This window comes from Synchiropus splendidus, chromosome 16 (assembly GCF_027744825.2).
Source record: "Synchiropus splendidus isolate RoL2022-P1 chromosome 16, RoL_Sspl_1.0, whole genome shotgun sequence".
Taxonomy (NCBI): domain Eukaryota; kingdom Metazoa; phylum Chordata; class Actinopteri; order Syngnathiformes; family Callionymidae; genus Synchiropus; species Synchiropus splendidus.
The window spans coordinates 8,547,501-8,571,158 of record NC_071349.1 but is presented as its reverse complement, the minus strand read 5'-3'; the positions used below and the strand labels follow the sequence as shown (position 1 = coordinate 8,571,158).

Genomic DNA, 23,658 nt, shown 5'->3' with positions numbered 1-23,658 from the left:
ACTGAGGCACTCAACTTTGTGGGTTATTTTATTTTATATATTTTATAGATTTTATTTTCGTAGTACTTTCCGAGTTGGTGGGGTCCCCACTGACCATGGTGATACATCAGATTCTCCTGATTCTGAAGCAACGGTAATGTGTCTGTCACGCACCCGACAAGGAAGCGGCACCATCTTCTCGCCTCAGTTAATTAGCGCTACTCATTACAGCCCATTAATTACATGGACCTGGCGTCGTCGCAGTAAAAGGATCCGTGGCTACGTGTCAATAATTCGTCACAAGCGATCCTCGTCAAAATAGCTATTTTGAGCCAAACGCCTTCCGTCGGTCGGTTTGCTGCTCCAGATATCTGGGCCATTAAGTCACCAGGCCGGAGTATCTGCCTACGAGGCAATGATGGCAATAGTAACACATTAGCCCACATCATCAGAGGGGCACGATTATTTACCAAGCGGTAAATCTAGAGCAGTGTGTAATGTGCTGTGAAGATCACTTTCTGCCTGTCCAGTAGCATAATCTTTCACCGAGCGAAGACCACAGCGTTTTAGTTTTATTTTAAAGCATTGTAGTCGAGCGTGGCAGGTGTCTGCCTTGGAGACAGGGTGAGGAGGTCAGTCATCCAGCAGGGACGTGCTCGGCTGAGAGGAGACCAGATGGAGACTTTCGGCCTGAATTTAACGTGACACAATATTTCAATCATATGAAAAATTGGTCGGTGGAAAGCATCTCTAACATGAAGGGATTTCAGTCAGATTGTACTTTAAACTTAAATAGCTGAAATTCCCCAAAAGCCGTGAACACTATGTCGACCAATGCGAAGTCAGATGAACCAAAGAAGTCAAGTTTTGCTCCCTTTTCAATACACTATAGTTTAGAATCCTTTACTCAGCATTCAGGCCTTTTGGGATTATGATCCAGTGTTTTCTTTGGCGCCACTGCTTTTCTTGCATCCAAAAATGTGACAGATTCATCTAGAAAAACTTTCTCCGAGCAGCATTCCAACAAAAAAAAAAAGCAATTTCGGTGTCGTAATGTAACCCTTGTCCATTGATGATTAAAATAGCAACGCTACACACAGTAGATATAGTTTGTTCTGTGTATAATGTAATGACAAAAGATTGGGGAAGTCAGCTAAGAAGTTCTAACTTCGTAACTTTCCTGAGCTCATCGTCGTCGACTAGTTTCGTAAACTGAAAACCCAAACCTCAAACTGAAGTCTTTACACAAGTGCTCATGCTACACAACATCGCTGAAAGAAGGCTGAGTCACAAAACTCATGGGTCACTTACTCGGATCACCTCTGGAGTCTGCTGGATGAGGAGAGTGGAAGATGAATCGGTCGCTGGTGCAGGGTCGTCGTCTGCCACAGCAGCATCCCTGCCACCATCAGTCAGAGCTTGGCGCTCCGGCTCTGGCAGCTCATTTAATTTTGGACTGAAATTTGAATGCTCATTTGAAGAGGGTGATTTCACAGAAGGAACTTCAGGTTCCGTACTATTTGTAGACACATCCAGAGGATTATCTGCCACATCAGTCAAGGGTTCAGATGAAGACACAGCCAGCAATCTGGTAAAATAACTGGGTGGAAGTTCAGGTTCGTTCTCAACTGGGGTGTGTGTCTGGACCAACGAGGTTTCAGAGATTTGAGCAAAGGAGTTCTTTGGTGGCAGAGCTGGAACTGTGTCTGCACAGGGAGTTTCTGGTATGGCTGACATGTCTACAGGGGTGTCGCCTCTGCCAGTGCCAGCAAGGTTATCTTGGAGAAGCCTCATGACCTCTCGTTCTTTTCCACATTTCCTCTCAGCGCTGCCCGTGCTTCCCGGCCCGGAGTCCACCAGCTCTTGTGCAAAGCTCTCAATGCTTTCCAGGATTCTCATCAGCAGAGCACCATCCTCCTCCTCGCCCACAGGGGTGTCGCCGCAGTCCAACTTCGTTGACATAAGACCTTGAGGAGTCCTGGAGCTTCTGCCATTCATAGAGAGGTGGTTGGGTGTTTGCTGGCCCGGGAAGTGGAGCATTTTGGGTTGAGTGACGGACTCACTCAACATCCGTCCGTCTCCGTCTCGTTTCCGCATCTTCGCTGGAAGGGGAGGCTCAGAGGTTCTGGGGTGGCTCATACTCTGAGACAAATTCTCCAAATCCATCAGTAGCTTGTCGATATCCTCATTCCGATGAGAAACAGATTTCTGCGTGCTCACTTGTGTCACGGAAGAACTCCTGGTGGAGCTGGGGCCTATCACTGGCAAACTACTGGAGGAATTATAGGTTGCCTGAGACTTTTGACTGACAGTTCCATTTTGGCTGTTGGTTGTAATCTCGCCTCTGATTGGCATATGCATAGGCTGAGAGAGCAGGTCTGGCGTCTTGCTGAAGTCGCTGTCATCTTCTTCGATATAGAGCGCCTCCATGGGGGAAGGAGGAGGGGTGTGGGTGTAGGGTGGGGTTGGGGATCTGCGAAGAAGGGATGGAGAGTGTGCGGGAGAGGAGTTGGATGACGAGGTGACAGACGGCGGAGAGAGCGTGTGCTGCGTGAACGAAAGAGACTGTGAATGCTGCAGTCCATTGCTGAGGGTACCTGCTCTGGAAAAGGAGCTCTGGACAGGTGCAGTGTGGATATGGTCAAACTTACTGGGCGATGGGGAGGAGGGGCATACGGAGGATGGAGTGGGGGACGCAGAATGACTCTTTGGGATGGGAGGGGATTGAACAACGTCCTCATAACGAGGAGGTTGCTCATTTCCAAATATGGGCGAGTACGGTCCCTGCTGTATCGAATGGAGGGTATTCACCAGTTCAGCCAGATCACTGTGGCCACTTCCCAGAGCATTCTGAGATCCCAAGTTCCCAATTCCTTCCAACTCCAGAGGGAGCCTCTTCAGATACGAGCTGAGCCGACTCATCATGGCCCGGTACACGCTGTCCGGACTAGCCGTGCCGTCCTCCGGCCCTCCGCCAGCTTTACGTCGGATGCACTGCTTGATGATGTCGGTGCATTTCTTCAGGTCTTCAGAACATTTGAGCAGGATGTCCAAACACGCACGGATGTCCTCCCCGCCGGCTCCCCCGGTACCCGCCTCCCCCCATGTCTTTTCTAGAAGACGGGCTATGACGTTCTCCTCTCCAAGGGTGTTGCGGTACAATGAGGCTACTGTGTTCAAGCTTTGCTCAAGGGTCCCACTGCATATGCTGGATAAACTGTTTGAAGACCCCCCACTGAGTTTGGTGATTGTAGAGAGAGTGCCTGAATCTTTGAGCTTCGTCTCGTCCAAGCCTTTCCCGAGAATAAACGGTGGCTGGTTCTCATCATTAGAATTGGCTGTGCCATTCGTCATCCCGTTTGTGCTTCCGTTGGTGGTGACGTTGGAGCTGAAGTGGCCGTAGATGAGCTCCAGGTCAGCGGAGCGGCGGTTAAAGGAGTCAGGACGGACTTTGCGGCCTTTCCGCAAGGTGACATGGCTGGATGAAAGACGGAGCTTATCAAAGGAGAACTCTTTGAGCTTACCACTGGCCAGGTTGATGGCTTCCTCTGTGATGTCCTTCAAACTGCCAGCAGAACTTAGGTTTCCAGTTGATCCACCGCCACCATGAATCTTTTTACCTTTCCAAATAGGGCTGTCATCACCTAAAGCCAAGTTACCGGCGCTGCCTGCCCTCTCTAGAGCCACGCTAGCGCTGTAACTTGAGTCCATGGTAAGTTTACCATGGGTGGGAAGCTGCTGAGTGATCCGTGAGTTCACAGCTGAGCTGAATGAGTCAGAGTAGTTTGGTTCAGGGGCAACGAGAAGCTCAGAGCAGGTCCCATGGTGGGCAACAGCACAGTCCAGTCCCTGGTACTGTGCCCCACATGGCCCTGCGCAGTAGTGCACAGCATGAGAGTGAGAACGCCGGTCCACTACCACACTGTTGTAGCAGCTCACACTGCTCACCACCACGCGATACGCTGCTGCCATTGTGAATGGTATCTTAAACACGTCTGTCAGGTCATAGGACGACCAAAGACATAGACCAACACAGGTGTGTTCTAAAAAGTAGTTTTTCTGCAGAGCAATATGTCCACGAAAAGTAAGGACATCCAACGTAGTAATAAAAAACACGGCGGTGTTTGAAGAGATGTTTCAAGGCTGTTAATCCGCAACACCAGGAGAAAAGGCTTTAAACATCCAATGTGCTTGGGGGGCAAATCATTCCTTCTCTTGGATCTGAGAGCTTGTTAATAGCAGCTGTGAGGGCACCTTCACTATTTCCTCCCTGGCAGCAGCTCATTATCCACTAATGACAGCCATGGAAAATGGCGACAGCGGAAGATCCAGCTGAAGTATCACCATTCCCGCCACAGATGCAGCCCCAGGGGCCTAATCCAAAGTCGGTGAGGCCTCAACATTTCTCCAGTCTGGATTCATCCCCTGAGCAATCAGAAGTCGGAAGAACCCTTGTATCCAACTCTCAGGTTTTTTTTTTAAGTCCCACAGCAGCTGAAAAGTACTTGCTGACTCCGACACAGCTGCAGAGAAGGACAGGACTCAGCACAGATGGCCTCTCTCGCAGTGTCTGCCTCCACTGTCACTCCAGCATATTCTCTCAAGCCCCCTGTCTCCCGCTGGCACCCATGTGACAGAGAGAGTCTTTCTCTCTGACAAGGAGACGCCACCTGCAAGAGAGGGAAAGTAGGGGACAGGATGAGAAAGAAGAAGAAAGAGAAAGCTTTAACACTGAGGGAAGAATATATCACTTAGTATTTGAGATCATTCCTGCATCAGAATAATAAAAAAATAGGGACTAATAATAATAATAAGCAGATTTAGTTTCATTATAACAGTGTGTCTAATGGACGAATGTGTTGCCTGACCACTCATTTCTTTCATCCCAGCATCACATGACAGTCTATTCTCCTCATCTTTTGTCACAGTTCGCACCAATAATGAGTACGATTTGTCACAGATAAAACAAATTCAAGTTCCAGCCTGGCAGCTTCCACACTGACCATAAACCTGTCCATGCGTCTTCAGTCTGGATCACTTACGCTTCTTTAAAACCCGCTGTTCTACTTCAAACTCGCATAAGGAACTTATCTATTGGTGTCAAAACAAACAGGGGCAATCTTTTCTTTCCCGGAGTAAGTGATGTAAAATATCCCACCTCCTCCAATCTTCCGATGGGACTGGACAGAATTACTAATCAAAAATAAAGGCCCTTTGTCATGCGTATTTTGATCACAGCCTTGAGCCTATGTACACTGCTGTGTGAAAATAGCAAAGGAAACACAACAGAAATCACATACTTTAAATCACAAAATAAGAAGGTCATGTGATCTCTCAATGGTCGTAAATGGAGACAGAGATTCCATCTCAGACAGTCAGAAACTTGGGAGGGAGGAATGGGGGTGATGGATGTGTGTGCGCGAGTGTGTGTGTGTGCCACCTGGAATAACAAGTTGTGTGGAAAAAACAGACGGTCACCTCACTGCTCTATCTTTCTTTTTTCCCTGCTTCACACACACAGACACAGATACACACATAACAGCTGGGTGCCGCTGAATCAGTATCTCAGACAGGAAATTACACACACAGAGAAAACATCCTGCAAACGTCTTGAACAGGCCGACGTTCATGTATACAGCACACATGACTGTCTTGTTGCAGGCAATAAAACCTTCCAACATGCAGGATTGTCTGCTTCCAAACTTGTAAATAAATGAATGTTTATAATGTTGAGCGACCCATGCACAAATGAGGCCCTCGCACAGCCACACGTGCGCACAGCCTCTCGTGAATACCTACACATTCCTGCCTGACACATATTCAGGAGATGATCAACGAGTGGACAAACATACACGCTGTCTATTTTAAAGTCCAGTCCTGATTTAGTGCCACTCTGCTTCTCTCTCAGGTCAACGTTGGGGTGTAGGGCTTTGGTCCAATGTCATCAGAAGGAAGGCTCAGAATTGGCTCCTAAAGGAGATGTTTAGTCATAAATAGTGACTGAAATGCCACTGAGAGAATTTTGAATCGATGCAGGTCACAGAATCCACTGGCGCCTTTGAAACCAAATATTGTATAGCATCTTAGCTTGATGTCTGAAAAGTAAAAAACAAAAATGGGGTGAAATTCCTTGTTCTCATTCCCACTCATGGCATACTATTCTTCTAAAACCTTCACATGATGATCACAACATTTGAACTGCATTAGTGGCAGAAAACTGGCCATCACTTACATCATTTAACTCACTGAATAAAGTTGAGCCTGTCTCACACTCTTGGTAGGAATGAAACCTGGGTTCAAAGGGGGGCAGTGCTGAACCCTTACCAACAGAATGAGATCACGCTTTGTCACCACAGTCACATTTATTTCAGTGCTTCAAGTCCATGCTGTGATTTTAACAGTCGCGTCTTCCTTGGTTCTTGCTAGTTCTGAACACAGCAGGGCGCGTGAGCTGCAGCACTAATAACACACGTGAATGAGGACGTCTTCAAAGCCAATCCAAATCTAGATGGAAGGGCAGAACAACAGAAAAATGTAATCATCTGTTGCTTGTCCCATAAGTAACGTTTCATGAATATTAATATTGGAAGATATAGTGAACTAAATAGGTAATTATCCCATTAAAAATGAACATTTAAATTGTTTTTTTTTTTTTTGTTCATCCCGACCGAGGATCTCAGAGTTTCTGTTGAAGTCATACTTTGCTGGACTGAAGCTGTTATTACTTAGAAGCTGGAGCTGAGTGATTACTGGAGGCTCTGGATGTCATTGTGGCCTCTTTTTCATGAGGGATGACTTTTTACCAGATGCGGGAGCTGATGCATAAACGGAAGGTAATTGAAGTGAGACGAGAGCTGGGGAGAGATAGCAGCGTCTGTCTCTTGCACTCGTACAAAATATGCTCACACAGCATGAAGAAGCTACAAGAGAGACGCAGAAATGTCTTGATTTCCTGGGGAGTGTCAGATGAGTTAAAAGCCCAGTGATTCATCTTTTGTGGCGGCTGTTGTCCACCATTGAAGGCTGGACGTTTAGACAGAGACACTATTCAGTGGTAATGTGTGTGTGTGTGTGTACAGCACAACAGTGCTCTGTTGTTGCTGAGTGATCTCAACACGGAAGCAGTGTGGTGGTCTCTCTTCTGTGTGTGTGTTTACAAGGAAAGGGCGAGTATGGACCTGTATTTCTCCTGTGGGGTAAGTTTGGAGTTCCGACTGTGCCTTCTTCTTTTTCTTAACAAAGCGCCACTTCCTCTGGGAAGCCCCGCGGCCTCTTGTTTTGTACCCACCGACTCGCACTGCAAAACAATGTCAGTTCATGTGGGCAGAAGTACACAACTCCTCTGTGTCCCGATTCTATGGAACTATTTAGAGGCTGGATGAGAAGCTGCGACAGTCGGCCTCCGCTGATTTACCGCTTCCTGCTCAAGGTTAAGTTGAAGGGGAAAAAACTTTTAAGGAGGAGTGGAGAAGTGATCACGTGTTGTGGCTAGGAAACCAGTTAGTGACTCTTTTAAGTTTGTCTGATGGCAGGTTTTTTTTCATGTTCGCATTGCAATTTGTTCGCATTGCAACTGAGCATTTTAAATGGTGTTTTACAGACACACTTTGCACTACAGTAAGGAATCACACAACAACCAGGAATACTGTATTTTTGTTGTTTGTCTGATCTGAACTGCAACTGACATAAAATACACTGACTATACGCAGTGGGGTCAAACGTAATGCTGGGAGGGACCAAAATGTTGAATGCAGTCAAGTCACAGGCCCAAGAACATGCCTTTTCTCTCAAGTAATCAGCTCAATTTAATAGCTTCTTTTGCTGGAAAACAGCCAGTTGAGTGACAAAGCTTGAACACCATAATATTTAAAGGTCAAGACAGCAACAAGATGATCCAGTTTTTGGTGGCTCCAAATAGGTAAATGAGCCAACCAGAGGAATTAAACGCCCTTTCATGCCACATAAAATGATGTGGCAGGCCAGATTTGGCCCCCGGGGCTTGAGTTTGACAGATGTGAACTAATGCTTACCGCTAACACATCACTAGTCTCTCTTTAGGTTTGTCTAAAACCTAAAGGACCATCAATGTTTCCTTTGAGTTAATAAAGCTGTGGTGCATTTTCATGACAAAATGTGTGACAATTACGGCTGTAAAGAATGAGTCGACAACTCGTCGCCATATGACATGCGCAGGTGGACGACATGGCTGACTGTACTGTTGTAGATAGAGTTGAATTTAAATAAAAATGTATGTAAAATGCAAAAGGCGAAGACTTTTGTAATCTTAAATGGAGTTGTACATTTTGTACTTCAATTTTAATTGCTAAAAATGTGGTGTGAAAGTTATGTGTCCTTTGATGTGTCCTTTGATGTGTCCTTTGCGAAATGGTCCCATACGTTCTACGTTATCTGCTGCGTTGGACCCTGAGCTTAAGGCATTTCTTCTCAGCAGATTGACAAGAATGATGGCGTCACGACTAGTGCAGTGCTGATGTGTTGACTATCATTCATGAAACGCCACCACCAGGTCAGAAACAGCCCAGCTCCGGGAGACATCTCACATCCCTCACTGGGATCGTTCCAAAATCCTCTCCACATTTTCTGTCCTCATCCTGTTTCACTTGGAAAATCTGAGGTTCCACTACGTCTCCGCTTTCAAACGTTTCCACTTCCTCCTTACATTTTCACCAGAGCTCTTGGTGTGCAGGCTGCCGGGTCAAAAGCTCTGTCAAATCTACACCTCCAGCCTGGCACCACCTGTTCCCCCAGCACTCGTCACATCAGACCAGAAAAGGGCTGTGTGAATGGCTCAGCACCTCATTAGAGCAACAAAAGTAACCCCGAGCGCGACAGGAAGCGCGGACACACACAACATGTTCCCTCAGGGAGCGTTGGATGTTGTTGTGCTTTTTCACCAGCGACCTCTTGTTTCTTTGGTGCGTTGTTTGACCTTAAAAGGCTTACAACTTTCTTGATGACACAAGAAGAAATAAATGTAAAGTATGTTAATGATTCAAGCTAGCACCGACTTCAAAACAAACTTTGCTGATCCAAATTCACAGATGGGGAGCGCTCCTTACCAAAGGGTCACGTACACCTCTACAACAAACTCACAATTAGATATTCATCGAAGCGCAACAGTAGCCTAGAGCTCATGCTGACCCAGTCTCTGCGTCGTTTTGGGAACGCACACGTACACTCATACACAATCTTGCTCTCGGTCTTTCAAATTCAAACAGTCGCTGAGAGAAGAAGGTCACATAAATGTAACCTTTCAAGACAGGTGACCTGAATTCAAACAGACATCAGAGTGTTCCTACAAGCACCTGAGACTCACACCCAGAGGGAGGCACACACACAACAACAACACACACCAAGTAGGATCTGGTCGACAACCCAAACACACCGGCCAAACTATTAGCCCTTTCTTGACAGCTCGGTCAAATTCAACCAGGCATACTGAGAATGAGATGGTCCGAAGCCAGAGAGGAGATAAGAGCTCAGCCCCACAGTCCGCAGCTGAGTGCCACCACATTCTTACAAGATGTCAAGCACTGCAACCTTTGAGACTGTACTCTGAATGTCGGGCAGGTTAGGATTTGCTGTCTGAGTTCGACCCTCTATAGTGCAGCACAGCATGAAAGTACACACACTAAGAGCACCCATACTGACATTTTAAAAATGATAGTAGTGCACTTCATTTCTTTCGTCTATATAAAGGCGGAGGCACACAACACACAGAAGGAGTAGAAAAAAGGGTCTGAGTGATGAATCCTTTGAACATTTGTAGATCCAGACGATCACTCTGAAAACACCAAATCCATTAATCTGTTTTTGAGTTATTTTGCTGGCAGACAGGCGCAGAGACAAGCACTGCCTCTCAAACTAAGGTAACAAAGTGCCAACATACTGTATATCAGGAGATCAAGTTTTTCCTGCTGCCTTTGTCACAGCTATGCTCAGTGCCGAGAGGTCCCAAAAAAGGTGCAAACATTACAGGGCCCTCTTGGCTTGGTCAGTCTGGCTTTATTGAACCACAGGTTAACAGCCGCAAACGCTAAATTTAACTGGACTGAATAAGACAGGATCCCTTTGATAGAAAAAATGGTGTTTCCATGAAGCAAAAATACATTTATAAATACATTTATTTTATACTTTATCTCTCATCTGACATTTTTTCAATCCAAATGTATTTGATGATGATGCTTGACACCAAAGTTCTGATGTCGATCCAGTCAGCAAACCCTCTCCTCTGTACCGGACACTTCACTTCTTTCTTCGCTTCCGGCTCTTTGGAAAAGGTTGTAGTTTTGAAATGAATGATGAAATTCAACATCCATCTCTGCGGCTCTCTCCTGCAGACCTGACTTGACTGCAGGTGCCGTCTGACTATCCTCACCAAGACTCATGTCTCCCAAGTGACGTGAGGAACGTTACTGAGATGACACCTGATAGATGTTCTGAAGCATTCAAAAATGTGCGTGAGCTCATGGTGCAGCTACACGCAGCCGACTGTTTACGAAAGAGTAGGAGCACAGATATGACCAGAGACACTTCTCAGCGCATGTTTAGACTGTCCAGATGGAGCTTGACAAACTCGTCTGTAAGAGTGTGTGTGTGTGTGTGTGAGTGTGTGTGTGTGAGTGTGTGCTCACTCCTGTCCCTGTCCATCAGAAGGTCATATGAGGAGCAGATTAGGGTTTCTAACCGCAAACCGCTGTCGCCATGGCCCGTGGTCATGGAGTCACTGCGTACCGGACCCACCACTGACTCACCCCTCATCCCTCCCCCTGTTCTTGATGCCTTATACTGCCACATGGACTCACACATGCAGAGACACACTCATCTGACCACAGATACAACTTTGCAAATCTTGTTTGTGTCATTTCTACAGCTCATCATTTGAGGTCAACTGATGCTCATTGAGTATGTTATTATTCGGGTCTTCCTTTACTTATGTTCGAGTTACCTTAGATTACATGACCAATTTTGGCTTCTCAGCAGAGAAGCTGTGAAAAACAAACTCCATTCAAATCAAATACAACATTGTTAATAAAGGTTTGCCTGCAACTGCAAACCTTTATTAACTAAACGAGTGGCTTAAATAATAATAAATAAATAATTATTAAATAATAAATTAATAAATAATGTCCTGGGAAGGGGCGGAGTCACAGGGCGGCAGCTTGGTCTCGAAACCCGTCTTTCGGAATCTGAAATTTACTTTTGGGAATTTAGAAATTTAGTTCAACAGAGAGGCAGATGCAACTTTACACGGCTGGTAAAATGGAGGAGACAGTAAGGGACTGTAAGTAAGAAGGGAAAAATTACATTTTTGTAGTATTTATTTTGCTGACATCACTGAAGTCTGGATGATCATGAAAGCGAGAAATTTTCACGCACATGGCATCACTAATCTAATCCTAAACCGTGGTCTTTTCTTCAGTTCTAAATCTGCCCCTGGTCCAGGGCATTGGACCACATCCTCATCTGGTCCCAAGAACGACTCATGAAAGTCTCCTTTTCTGTTCTGTTTCTGTGCTCACATAACAGCAGGGTCCTGCTCACTCTTACAGGGGGGCAAAACTAGACAAAGTATGCATAAACTGAACAGAAAAAAAGGTATAAAGAATGCAAAACCTGCCAACAGGCTAATTTTAGCCCAACACATCTCTGTGTTTATAGATAGTTTGAGAGTTTTCCAGGTTAATGATTGACAGAAAACAAGTGCAAAGCCATAACACTGCGATGTGGTGATGTTTGATCGGGGGCCACCTACTTTACTGCACTTTAAATAAGTATTGAATTAAATTTAAAAAGATAGTGAAAGACCTCGTGGGGCACACAGATGACGTGGAGGACCAGATTTGGCCCCGGGGCCTCAGGTTTCACACGTGAGCTCTAACATAATAACCAGCTGCTGCTCTGCATGTGAATACATAAAAAAGAGTATGGGGCAACACGGCTCATCCGTGCTGTAAAGATCCAACCTTGACAGTGTGAACCAAACCAGAGCCGTCTGCGCCACCAGTTGTCACTTTAAGCCTGTTTCTGGCATTTACAAGCCCACTTACAAACAGGTCTATAAAACCCGAGCCCCCTCCCTGTCACTCGTGTCACTTTCTTCTGTGAAACTTGTGGTCACACACTAACCTCAACTGACTGAAAACCAGGGCACGACGCCGGCGCCACGCACCATAACACGATGATATTTGAAGACTTTATAGACTTGCGATGCACATGATGAAAGTCAGACGTGATTTAACCCACTCGGTTGCTCTTTTATACGGTTCTTTAATAGATGCACAGTTGAGTAAACACTGCTTTCTCTCACTCGCACACACAAACACACACATGTACCCTCTGTTACTGGGTCATTTTCTTCCCAGTGTTTGGGGTCTATTCTTGGATTTGTGTTTGTGCATGTGATCACTCACAGTCAAATGTCCAGCTACTGTGTCCCAGAGTGTGTCTCACAAATGACCCACGACAGCAGACTGGAACACATTCACCCCCGCTGCTCTGGATCCAAATTATTGTTGCCTCAGAGGCAGATCCATCCTTCGATTCCTGTTTCATCACCATCTCTAATGTGACTCAAGGGTTCAAAATAACACATTTATTTTTTGGACATTGTGCCCTGCATTTGTCTGTTTTCTAACATCCACACCAAAGGCTTCGGTAAATTACCCCGACACCCTGTGTTTGCCAAGTGGACGTATGCTGCAGCTGGGGTGTGGGCTCACCCAAGCGTGGGACGGCAGGCGCTGCCACAGCGCCGGAGGTTTCAGTCTAGACAGCGCTGAAAAGGAGTAGCGTTGATTTACGGAGTCTGGAAGGTCCCGCAGTGTATGTGCTAGTTCATCTTAACAAGAACTGTAAAACGGACTTGGTGACCCAGTGGCTGCATATTTATGGAGCAAGTGAAACCGCAGCAGGAAAATCTATCCATTTAAAAAACAATAATGGATTTCTTTATGCTCAAGAAGTAGACATGCTTGGCAGGAGCCCACTGATGGGGCCTCGCATATCGACACGTTCATTTTCAGCCACAGGTAGCAAGGAAGCGAGCAACTATAGCGAGGTGACCAGGTAATTTTTGCAGTGTGAAAGGGTCGCTCAGTTATCTGGAGTTCGGTCAAACAATCGGCAACTGTGCAGTTCACGCCCCTCACATCAGTGCCTGTTGTGTTCTGATTCAGAGTTCATTTCAGTCAAGACTCTTACCAAATTCAAGTGATCTTCTCCCAACTGTATCACAGGGAAGATCTTTCACCTGGATTCTGCAAGATCAGACACAAAAAAGAGCAGTTAGAAATCACCTCATGTAACAGTCGCTGAGCAGAGACAGAAGAAATGGCAGTTGACTAACTGTTTAAACTTTAAAGAAGCAAGTCGACAGATTAAACGGAACGCGAGCGGAAAGTGAGCCAAAAGATCAAAGCCTAAGTAAGTAAAAAGAGAATCGGTCCAACAACTGAGACACTGCAGTCCAGTAAAATATGATGAAAGAGCTTGTTAGAATGAGTCGCTAAATGAGCTGGCTTGTGTCCAAAGTTGCACAGCGCCAACATGTTTTCTCTAACCTCTGAATTCAGCTGCATAATGGAGAGATCTGCGCATCTGTTAGCAATATGGTGGTACAACAGTGGAGATTTACGACCAGAGCTGACTGCACTTTGGCTTATTAGAGCACAATAATGTCAGAGCGCGACTTCACTGAGGGCAGGAGAAGGGGGGGGGCACTTGTCTCCACCATCGCTGCTCACACACAAACAAGGCAAAGGGTTTGAAACCTGCTGATGTTAGTACTTCACATACGTGTACTCTTTTTCTGTGGCCTGGAGGAGGCGAAAGGTGGTCGGGAAATATGTGGAACAGCACGAGAGACTCACAGCTCCACACACATATGCGCCCCAGGGTTAAGCTCAGCAGAGCACATTCCATCCTTACAGTAGCAGTTCAAAGGTACAGTGGAGAAAGAGGCCTGCTACGACTGGCTGAAAGCCTGGACCATCGCACTGTCACCTCTGATCAAACTAACTCACCGACCAATTGCCTGGCAGCTTGCCTCAACATTTCCACAGGTCCATATCGTTTAAATGCTTTTGGTCAACTTATACTTCAATAGTCCACAATAATCTGGGCAGAATGAAGCCTGGGTGCCACATGTGGCCCTCTAGATGCCAGAGAGAAACTATAAAGCTGTTTACACATATACGTTTGATGGCTAAACAAATTTATTATCTGCTTCTTTGCAATTCAATCCAAGCCAGATCCAAATTTAACTTCTCCTCCCTCCTTGTTTTCTTCTGCGCTTCATCTGACCATCTTAACTGTTGTTGAAATAAAGTGCCTTCAAAAGTTAAGTCCAACACTTACTATTACTTCAAAATAAAATTGACTACTTATAAATGGAACTGAAGCTTATACTGCATATTTTAAGTTTCGTAAGGCTCTTCATCCCTTATTTCTTTCTCTGGTCATGACGGCCCTAGTCATGTGGCCCCTGAGGAAAGTAGTTGCTCACATTCATCCATCATTAATGACCTGCAACATCACAATCTCTTCCAAAACTTAGGAAACATCTGCAACGTATTCATGACTACAATGGCTCCAAAACAGGCAAAAACCTTTCATAAATGGAGTATGAACATGTCACCTGACTCCAGTGATGCCAAGTCTCTGCTGGTCAAGTAGGGCAGACATATTACTGCAATGTGTCACAGGCTTCTCAGTGTGAGTGGATTCCAGTAAAAGCTGTATGTCAAGAAGGTGTGTGTCCTCCCTTCCACTGTGAGCTGGCAGTAAACACCATAAATGTTCCTATGTTTCCATAGAACATGAGGCAGCAGTGAGTCTTCAGCGTGATTCCACATTTTCCAGCAGAGGTACTGATCCTCACACAGACAAGGAAGGTCTGCCAAAGCCTTCATGTCCGAGTCGCACATCTGTTTGCTGTTACTGACACACTCACTCACTGATGGAACATATATTGTGTCACAAATAAAATGCACACACCACGACCACTACTCGTGAAAACCGGTGTTGCCGGAGAGGTCAGCAACAAGCACCCACGCACACCGCCCACACCGCTGCTCAACTCAGGCAGCGCCGCTGCAGCAGCCCAACTACTGGAAGACGAAACACACATCCCATTTTAATTCGTGAAAATTGCCACAATTGCAAGTGATATAATTGCTTTTTCGGGAATGGATACAAATCTGGCTTCAGACAGACACAAGCTGAATCTAACCAGGGAATAGCTTTGGTTGGCTGAAACCAAATCATGAAATCAAAATACACTTTTCAGTTCACAGCTATCACACTCAGAACAATGCTCCATCCATTTTGTTACATCCCAAATACCTTCTTTTTTTCCTTTTGGTTTGTGAGAATCCAGTTGTTTCACCCTTTACTCTCATTTTACTACCAAAACAGAGTGATTTTAATGTAAATAACACAACTCGTGCTCAATACTGGACTCTAGGTGCCTTTACGTAAATGTAATATAATATTTAAGCTCGGACCAGGTCTGCACAATAAATCTTAAAAAAAAAAGTGATTTCAATTCACTGAGTGAGATTAGTGGTGGTAAAAGTAGCGAGAATAAGCGTCCACCCGTTCGGAAAAAAGGGGTTAGATTCAGTTGTCTGCATTTTTTGATTCAAACAAGGCGACAAGTGTCAGTCTCAGGCGATTTTCAGGACATCTTTTTCCCTTGTTGCAGTACAAATGCAATACACCAATTCTAAGCTAAAGAATCTGGATTCATATTTTCCCTGCAGGCCTATGTCAGCCTAAAAGGCCTTCCACCTCAGCTGTACCAGGGAGCACAAACTGATAAACAACGTTGCTTCTAAATCCAGGACCAGCCAAATGATTTTTTTCCTCGTTCAAACTGATAAGAACCCCACCGAAGATGTGGTGACCACTTCACTTCACAGCCCATTAATTCGACCCACACTTCAGTGCCAGGACAGGAAACATGCTTCATGTTGTCACCTTCAGACTGACACGTCTGTTCCAAAATCGGTGACGAAAAAAACATCCCAACTTTGGCGCGGTGGGACGAGCTGTCCTGCCCGAGCTCTCGGGACCAGGGCAGCAACACCAGTTTTATAGTAGTGAAACGTCTTGTTGGGTTCAAGGTCATGCATCTCCAGAATCCTCTTTCCACAGTCTCAGCGGAAGTGAAGCCATCCAATCAGCAATGAGCAATATAATGAAACTACAATCCATAACATCACGTGTATGAATGGTGGTGAGTTTGGTCACAGTAAACACGACATCCTTCTGGGCCCTGTGTGTGTGTGTGTGTGTGTGTGTGTGTTGCAGTTGCTATTATAACTGTGGGAGTGCGATTAGTAAGAACAACAAAGGAGGCCCAAAGGACTGAAAGGTCCACTCAAGTTCCCATGAGTCCTCCTCACAAATGGAGTTCTATTGTGGGACTCCACACAATGATGTTACAAATTTAGAGCAGAAAATCGTGTTAAATCACAACGTTACAAAAGAAATTACAGAGACGCACTCGCCACATCAACATGTTGTCTGTCCTGCTGCGAAGAAAACATCAAAGTCTCTCATCAGGACCCAGTCATAAACACGTAAGTATGGGAATGCATCATTCTAATTATACTTCATCTGGGTAAACGCTACGCTTTGAGGTGGAGCCACTTGTTTTTTCATCTCACGTTTGATGCCTTTCATTTTCTATTGAGCTCATTTTTTACAATAACAACGACGGGTGTAAACAATAAACAAAACCATCACAATATTTCTGACAACTGAAGTCGACTGAAGTCAGTTCTATATCAGCGCCACTGTTGTAGTCTTCTTTTGAGGACTTATCATGGAACAGCTGTCATGCAGAAGGTACAACGTGCTGGAGAGTTACAGTTAATCTTGGAACAAGAACCTTTAAAATGAAATAACTTGAATATGATGAATCAAATTTCTTCCATGTGATCGGAGAGGAACTGTGATATCAAATCAAACACAGCTGTGGTGTAATAACATATTTTCAGATTGACAATTTGCGCCTCATACCTTGGGGACAACACGTCCTGAAAAGTATACGCCCTAATTTTAGGTCGCTTCCAGTAACTTCGCTGAATACGATCCAAATTTGCTGACACGTGCATTTCAAGCGGTCACAGACCACACACGTCCATCAATGCCCACCCTTCCGAACAGTTCATTCACAACGCAACAAGCTGTCATTCAAAAAGAAAAAAAGAGTATCAGACCATTAATACCAACCTTCTTAGATTTTATTCGATGATAAACATCTCCTTCAACAATGTCAGTCTCTTGTGCAGTAAACTGCCTCACAAAAAGTGAAAGCTAGAACTCAATGACAGAGGTTAAATACTCAGGGAACACTGGTTTCCTCCATAAATGTCTGTCTAAGTCCTCCATATGAGTATGTGTCTATCCCTATGAGCCCTGAGGACCTGTCCTGGTTGTCAAACGCCTCTCGCCCTATGCAGCTGGGATGGTCTCTGAGGCCCTGCAGCCTTCTACATGGAACAAGGAGAAGGTAATGAATGAAAGCTTGTCAGAGACCTTGACATCGACTGTCTCCCCAGATGTCAGCTTCCAGCGCTGAATTCTTTTTTTCCCCAAAAATAAATTGGAATCCATATTTGTTCAAGCAAAACCATAGTAACGGTAAAAGCAGACCGAAAAAGCCATGACTCATCCTCCAAGGCCGGCTGAGACTTGGCCCCATGCACCATGGGAAACCAAGGGAAGGTTGCCGAGCAGAACAAAGGCAGGATCTCCGTGAAGTAAAGAAGACAAAAGACGGAGGAGCGGAGCGAGCGGACGAGCAGGTGATGTGGCCACAGCTGCAGCCAAACAACAAGCTGTCTCTGATTCAGTTCAAACACATAGCAGGAGAATCAGCTCACCGATGAAAGAGCGCCAACCATATCAGACTACTGCATCGCCCGGACACACACACACACACACTCTTTTCCCTTTGGATCAAAGTCCATACAATGGGAGTAATTCATCCCTCCTGGGTTTCTACCTGGGCAGAAGTCAATAAGAAGAGAGTGGGAGAAGAAGACAAGGTTACTTCAGGGCAGATCTGGAAACATATGAAGGAGGAATCGCATGAGACATGCAGGACATCAAACTGGGTTCATCTATTCATCCACTCACACATTAACCCACTGATGAAACTGCACACATATTTTCAGTAGCTTCCATCCATTAATAGACCAAAACCGTTCCTTACGTAGAAGAACACGCATGTCGTTCACCCTTTCATCGCCCCATCCATTCATCGGGTCAAATATTCCTCACACCTTGAGCCTAAAAGTGAACATTCACATTTCATTCAGAGGCAAGATAAGATAGTTCTTCGTCTCATTATTCCACTTTAATTCATAAAATCATCTATAAATCACCTATCACTCATTCATTACTCAAATATATATCATGAACCGAATCTCCATCCATCCACCAGACAGATATCTCAGTCATCAACCATGCAGCACTTTATCCATCCACACGTTGAAAAATCCTCTCAACCGTTCCATTCAAGATGTGCAACTGAAACATGAATTAATCATCAACCCAGACAGAAATTAATCTACTCATTCAAATCTCATCATCCATCCACGCATCACATCACTCACCATTTATCCTACTTAAATTTGAATGTTAATTAAAATTGTATCATTTATTGCTGTTTGTCATTGAATCGTTTAACACTACATTTTCAAGCAAATAGAAAATAAAATGCATCACAACGATAATAATCATAATAATTAACATTAAAATCAGTCAGCCATTTTCACAGGTCTCTTTTTACTCATTCATAAGGACTTGTTTTTCTAAATTACTGTGCAACTGGAAAAACATTTCAAAGTACTCCAGGTTGAATTAAACACATTACGGCTCAATAAAGGCACTAAATGAACCGTTCACTTGATGTTCAAGCACAGTCCCTGATGAAAAACATGCATTACTCTCTAGTCACATGTTGCTGCACCGAAGTGAACGAGCAATTTTTTTGATAAACAACATGAACTTGATGTTTGTCACTCAACAGTGACCCAACAAAACACTCAAAATATTTGCTACTGCGCTGCTCAATCTTGATTTCAGACTGCATTGGGATATGCTGTCGTCGTTTCACAGAGAAAAGCCAGCGGTGTCTGTAGCCATGGTAACCACAAGGATGAATGTGGAGGAAAATTATGGTATACAGTTGAAACAACACACAGAGTCACTGATCATGGCAGCCAGCAGTGTTGTGATCTGGGAGAAACTAGAGTGAGTGAGCTCACAACTCAGAGACACCTCAGGATGTTTTGGGACACAATCCGTTTTGTTTTCTTTCAGACCAATGTGTTTGTGAATGAATTAAAAGCCTCACAAATCCACCTGTTGTTTATCGGTGACTCAGCAGGATTTTCACCGCTCAGAATGATCCCTGTAGTGAATGGTTGTCATGGTTATGTAGGGAACGTGTGTGTTTTTGTTGTTAGAGCTTGACGCAACGCAGTCCAAAAATAGTTCCTATTCCACGTTGGGCCAGATGTTTTGATCACACCAGACACCCTGTTTTCACTCTAACAGACCTCATGAAGGGTGTGTGGCGGGCTGCACTTCCATTAGCTCCTGGCGCTGGAGCTGTCAGAGAAGCAGCCCCACTTTACTTCCATTTACCGGACAACTTAACTTGATGTGTTGCTATTGACTTTCCTCAGCACAGTTTCCCGTCCCTCCTTAACACGATCATCCTGTTGGAGTGTCCACTAAGTCTGTCTCCCTTCATCCACTTTGGTATCCATTTGTCTCTCTCCACTTTCTTCCAACAAACATCCCCACCATCACAGTGCAAATATACCTTTTAACTATTACTTCCAAGCTTTTAAATCCATGTTTTGCGGACCAAAAAGTGTTCAGTCAAGCTCATCCTGGCCACCAAGTTGATCCTCAGCTCCTCCACATAGAGAGAAACCAGTTGAGGTGCTTCATTTATCTTTGAAGGCCCCCAGACTACACCTCTTAGTCGACCTCTGTTTTCCCTCAAATGAACCAGAAATGGTTGAATGAAGTTGAATGAAGTTTTGTGACTTCCAAGCAATAAAATCGGCTGGCTATCGACAGTATGTTGATACAAAACTATATATTTTTAAGCCTTGTGTCACATTCCTTTGAGATTCATGCAGTGAAAGTAAGTCGTGACAACGTGGCTACATCACGCCGCAAAATTAAAATGAAGCAGGAGGGCAGAAGAACAATGGAAAGGTGCTGCAGGCAGAAGAGACACGGGTCACACAGGGTATCACAGACATGATCAGTCAAGTCGAACAGTGTAACAACTCGCCATGGATGATCTGAAACACTTGGGTGAGCCGGTTAATAATGAAATAAATAAAAAAACTGTGATACACAATACATATGAGGAGAAAATGGACAAAAATGCATAGTAGTAAATGTTCAGAAATTCATGAGACGGTCAAATAGACAAAATGAGACAGAGGAGTGCAATGATACTGACATACTGAGAGCATATCTGCAGACCAGTGGTCAGACTGGCAGGCAGGAGGGAAGCTTGCGTGTGCAGAGATCAGACTGGTCCTTCGTAAACCGCCCGCCAACAACCCACTCCACACATTCACTCTTCAAATTTAGACGGCACTATACACCAATGCTGTGTCCGACCACATCCTCTCTGAGGCTGCGTACTCTGTGAAATCTGTATTTAAGTTGCGTGGCCGTATACACACGGGTCCTGTGACAGAGCACATCGGGGAGGTTTGGGAGACTGCGAGCAACGCTCGTGTTTACTGGCCAAGATAAAGGCCATCATTCCTCTCTCAACACCACCCGACTTCCTCCTCCAGAAGAGAGGAGACACACTCTTGGAAATGTCAGCCTGATCTTATCTGTCCTGGAAAAGTTCATGAATGGATTAAGACTGAACTGGAGGACGGAATAAGGACATGCTGGTGGGTCAGTCCTCCTGGTGGTCAAGCACTGCCTGCTGCTGCCGCCTCACATGTTAATGTACTTACAGCTTTGGAGAGAGTCTGGTTGTTCTGCCTGGAGATGCAGTCTGGCATATCAAACAGGAGTAAAGCCTGAAATAGACTCTGCTAATTTCTCATGCAGAACCAGCTGTAATACCACAGAACTAGAAGCTATTAGGAAACTTTGGAAGGCTTTAGATTTCCACCTCTCTGTGGTGTTTTCAGACTTCCTCCGCTCATGTCTTAATTTTTTTGTTCCTCCTTAAACGCTCTTGTGGCTGGACAGGGTTCACTCTTGGTCAACAGCAACACATGATCTGCAGACAATAGTTATTGCTAAATCAGCAAAAACGACAGCCGAGTTATTATTGTTGTTGTTGTTAGACAGACTTGTGGCTCTATGATTTATTTATTTCTGTATAGATAGTATGTGAAAAACAGTTTTTACTGCTTGTTAACTTCATTTAAGAGACAAAAACTTTAAACCTTACAGTTTGCTATCAGTCTTTTATGTCCCCAAGATGTGGCCCACATGAGGGCATTAGCTACCTTCTGCATCCGCTCAGACTGAAAACAATAATTCACATAATAATTTATAGTAATGTCAGTCATGTTGATTATCAGTGTGAAGGTGTTTTACCTTCAAGAACAACCAGATTTTCTCTGCCGAAACATGAACCTGCCAAGACCATTTCAGTCATGAGACACTTTAAAAAATAAAAAAAAACATTGAAAAAGAAAAGGCTGTAAGCTAGCGAAAAAGAATACAAAACAAATGATAACAACGGCTTAACTTTATACAACACTATTATTATTACTATTAGAAGTAAGAGTAGTATGTTTTTATACTAATAGAACCCAACACGTAATGTCCAAATCTTTAAATAATACTATTAATATTATCCCAGTTTAAAGGCACTCAGAGAGCGCGTTCACCTGCTATTATAGCCTAAGATTGATTTTATCTGACACATATTTCAAGTTGGCTAGATCAATATTTAACACATAGACACTTTGATATGCTGCTGCATTTGTGCCATGTTTCACACTGGCGTTCTCTTTTTGTTCACTGGATTATTTTGGTCATTCAGGGAGCAATTTATTCCTCTATGTGAAATTTAACAGAAAATCTAACTGGACTGACGTCATAAGAATAAACTTGTTTCCATGCATTATCTGGCTTTTCCTCTTAACACAATATTACAATATATTGAATATTGTTGCACAATTGTAGCACAATGCATCATAATGCCTCGTATCACTGTCCTGTACCCTGAAATGTATCATAGCCCTAATGTTTATTTCATCAATGAACGCTGAAAACTAAACTATGATCACAAATACCAATAATAATTCAACTAAAATTAACAAACTGGTACTTGTTAAAGTTCTTGTGGGAGCCTACAGATGTCAGCTTTGCACTCAACACACATAAAACCCAACAATAATCTACAGTCTGCACTTCACCTCTCCACTTGCTTCTCCATTATCCCTGCTTCTTTTTCTTTCATTCATTCGCCCACAGCTCAGTAAATCTTCTGCAATGAGTCGTAACACAACCCGGCCTTGATCACGCAACACAATACTGAAAAGCACAAGCATAAAAAATATTTTTAGCTCCATGTGTCCCATTCATGAGTCGAAGTGAAGCCAGGAGAAACCACAGCAGCCTGACTCAATGGCGCAGCAAGTTCCCTTCACTCCGCGCTAGGAAAGTGGCTTGACACTGACGGAATGCCTCTGAAACTTGTGTGTGTAGTGGCCTGGACAAAGAGGTCCACTGTGGACAACAACACAATCAACCACTCAATGGATTGCCATTAACTCATCGCACACACATGCAGAAATTCCAGGGACAAGCGGCCAATCACGGTGCTTCCCTCCAGAGACAATGGAGGCAGTAAACGTGCTGCAGGGAATGATGGGAGATCCTCTTCATCCCTGTGTGACATACTCTCAGCATGCCAGCCGGCAGCTCTCCTTGATGAAGGTGAAGTTCCAGCCTACCATGAATCACATCGTTCATTGTGCTTTATTTCCCAACAGTGGTGACATCAGTTTTCAGAGCTCCCTATTTAAAGTGTGCCGTCTGACAACAGCGGCTGATTGACGGAGGTTCAAGCTGAGCTCATGCTAAAATAAGAAATGAGTCAGGGGGTGATGGAGAGTTTGGAACGGTCAGCAGCACATTCAACAGTCACATGAAACTTAAAGGAAGTGGTGAAGAACATGATTTACTTTTTCCCTTCAAACACTACTCGGTACTTCACTTCATAAATCCTTAGAAAAGACCATGACTCACTAGCATTTCTTCACTAGGCTCTTTTTTGCTAGGTGACAGTGTGGTCGGGCTACTGCCACCTGCTGTCCGATTGAGCTAACTGCATTCAATGATATTTAAAAAGCCAAAACAAGCTACGTACATAAAATAAATGCAGGGGGAAAAAACAACAACTTGAACCTCTCTCAAAATTCTATTTTGAAGTGAGGTAACAACTAATTTACTGATTTGTTTACAAGCTGATGCTAACTGAACAGAAATGTAACAAGGGATGCTCCGATCGATCAGCGTGATCGGTGAATGCCGATCACTACCTGTCATTGCCGATAGCAACAACCGATCACGTGCGACAGCCAGCACTTCGATGAAGCTCTGCTGGTTGCGTCCGCTCCTCCCTACTTG

The 23,658-nt window shown here is 44.5% G+C and overlaps 1 protein-coding gene across 1 annotated transcript in view; it reads right to left on the bottom strand.

The window, feature by feature from the left end:
- The window catches only part of ppp2r3a (protein phosphatase 2, regulatory subunit B'', alpha), a 46,768-nt gene that overhangs the window by 16,131 nt on the left and 6,979 nt on the right, over window positions 1-23,658 (bottom strand). Inside the window, exons 2-3 of the mRNA XM_053844823.1 lie at window positions 13,204-13,259; window positions 1,291-4,649 (exon numbers count right to left, since the gene is read on the bottom strand). Coding sequence (XP_053700798.1) covers window positions 1,291-3,951 — 2,661 coding nt within the window. The 5' untranslated portion in view covers window positions 3,952-4,649; window positions 13,204-13,259. The remainder of the gene's footprint in view (window positions 1-1,290; window positions 4,650-13,203; window positions 13,260-23,658) is intronic.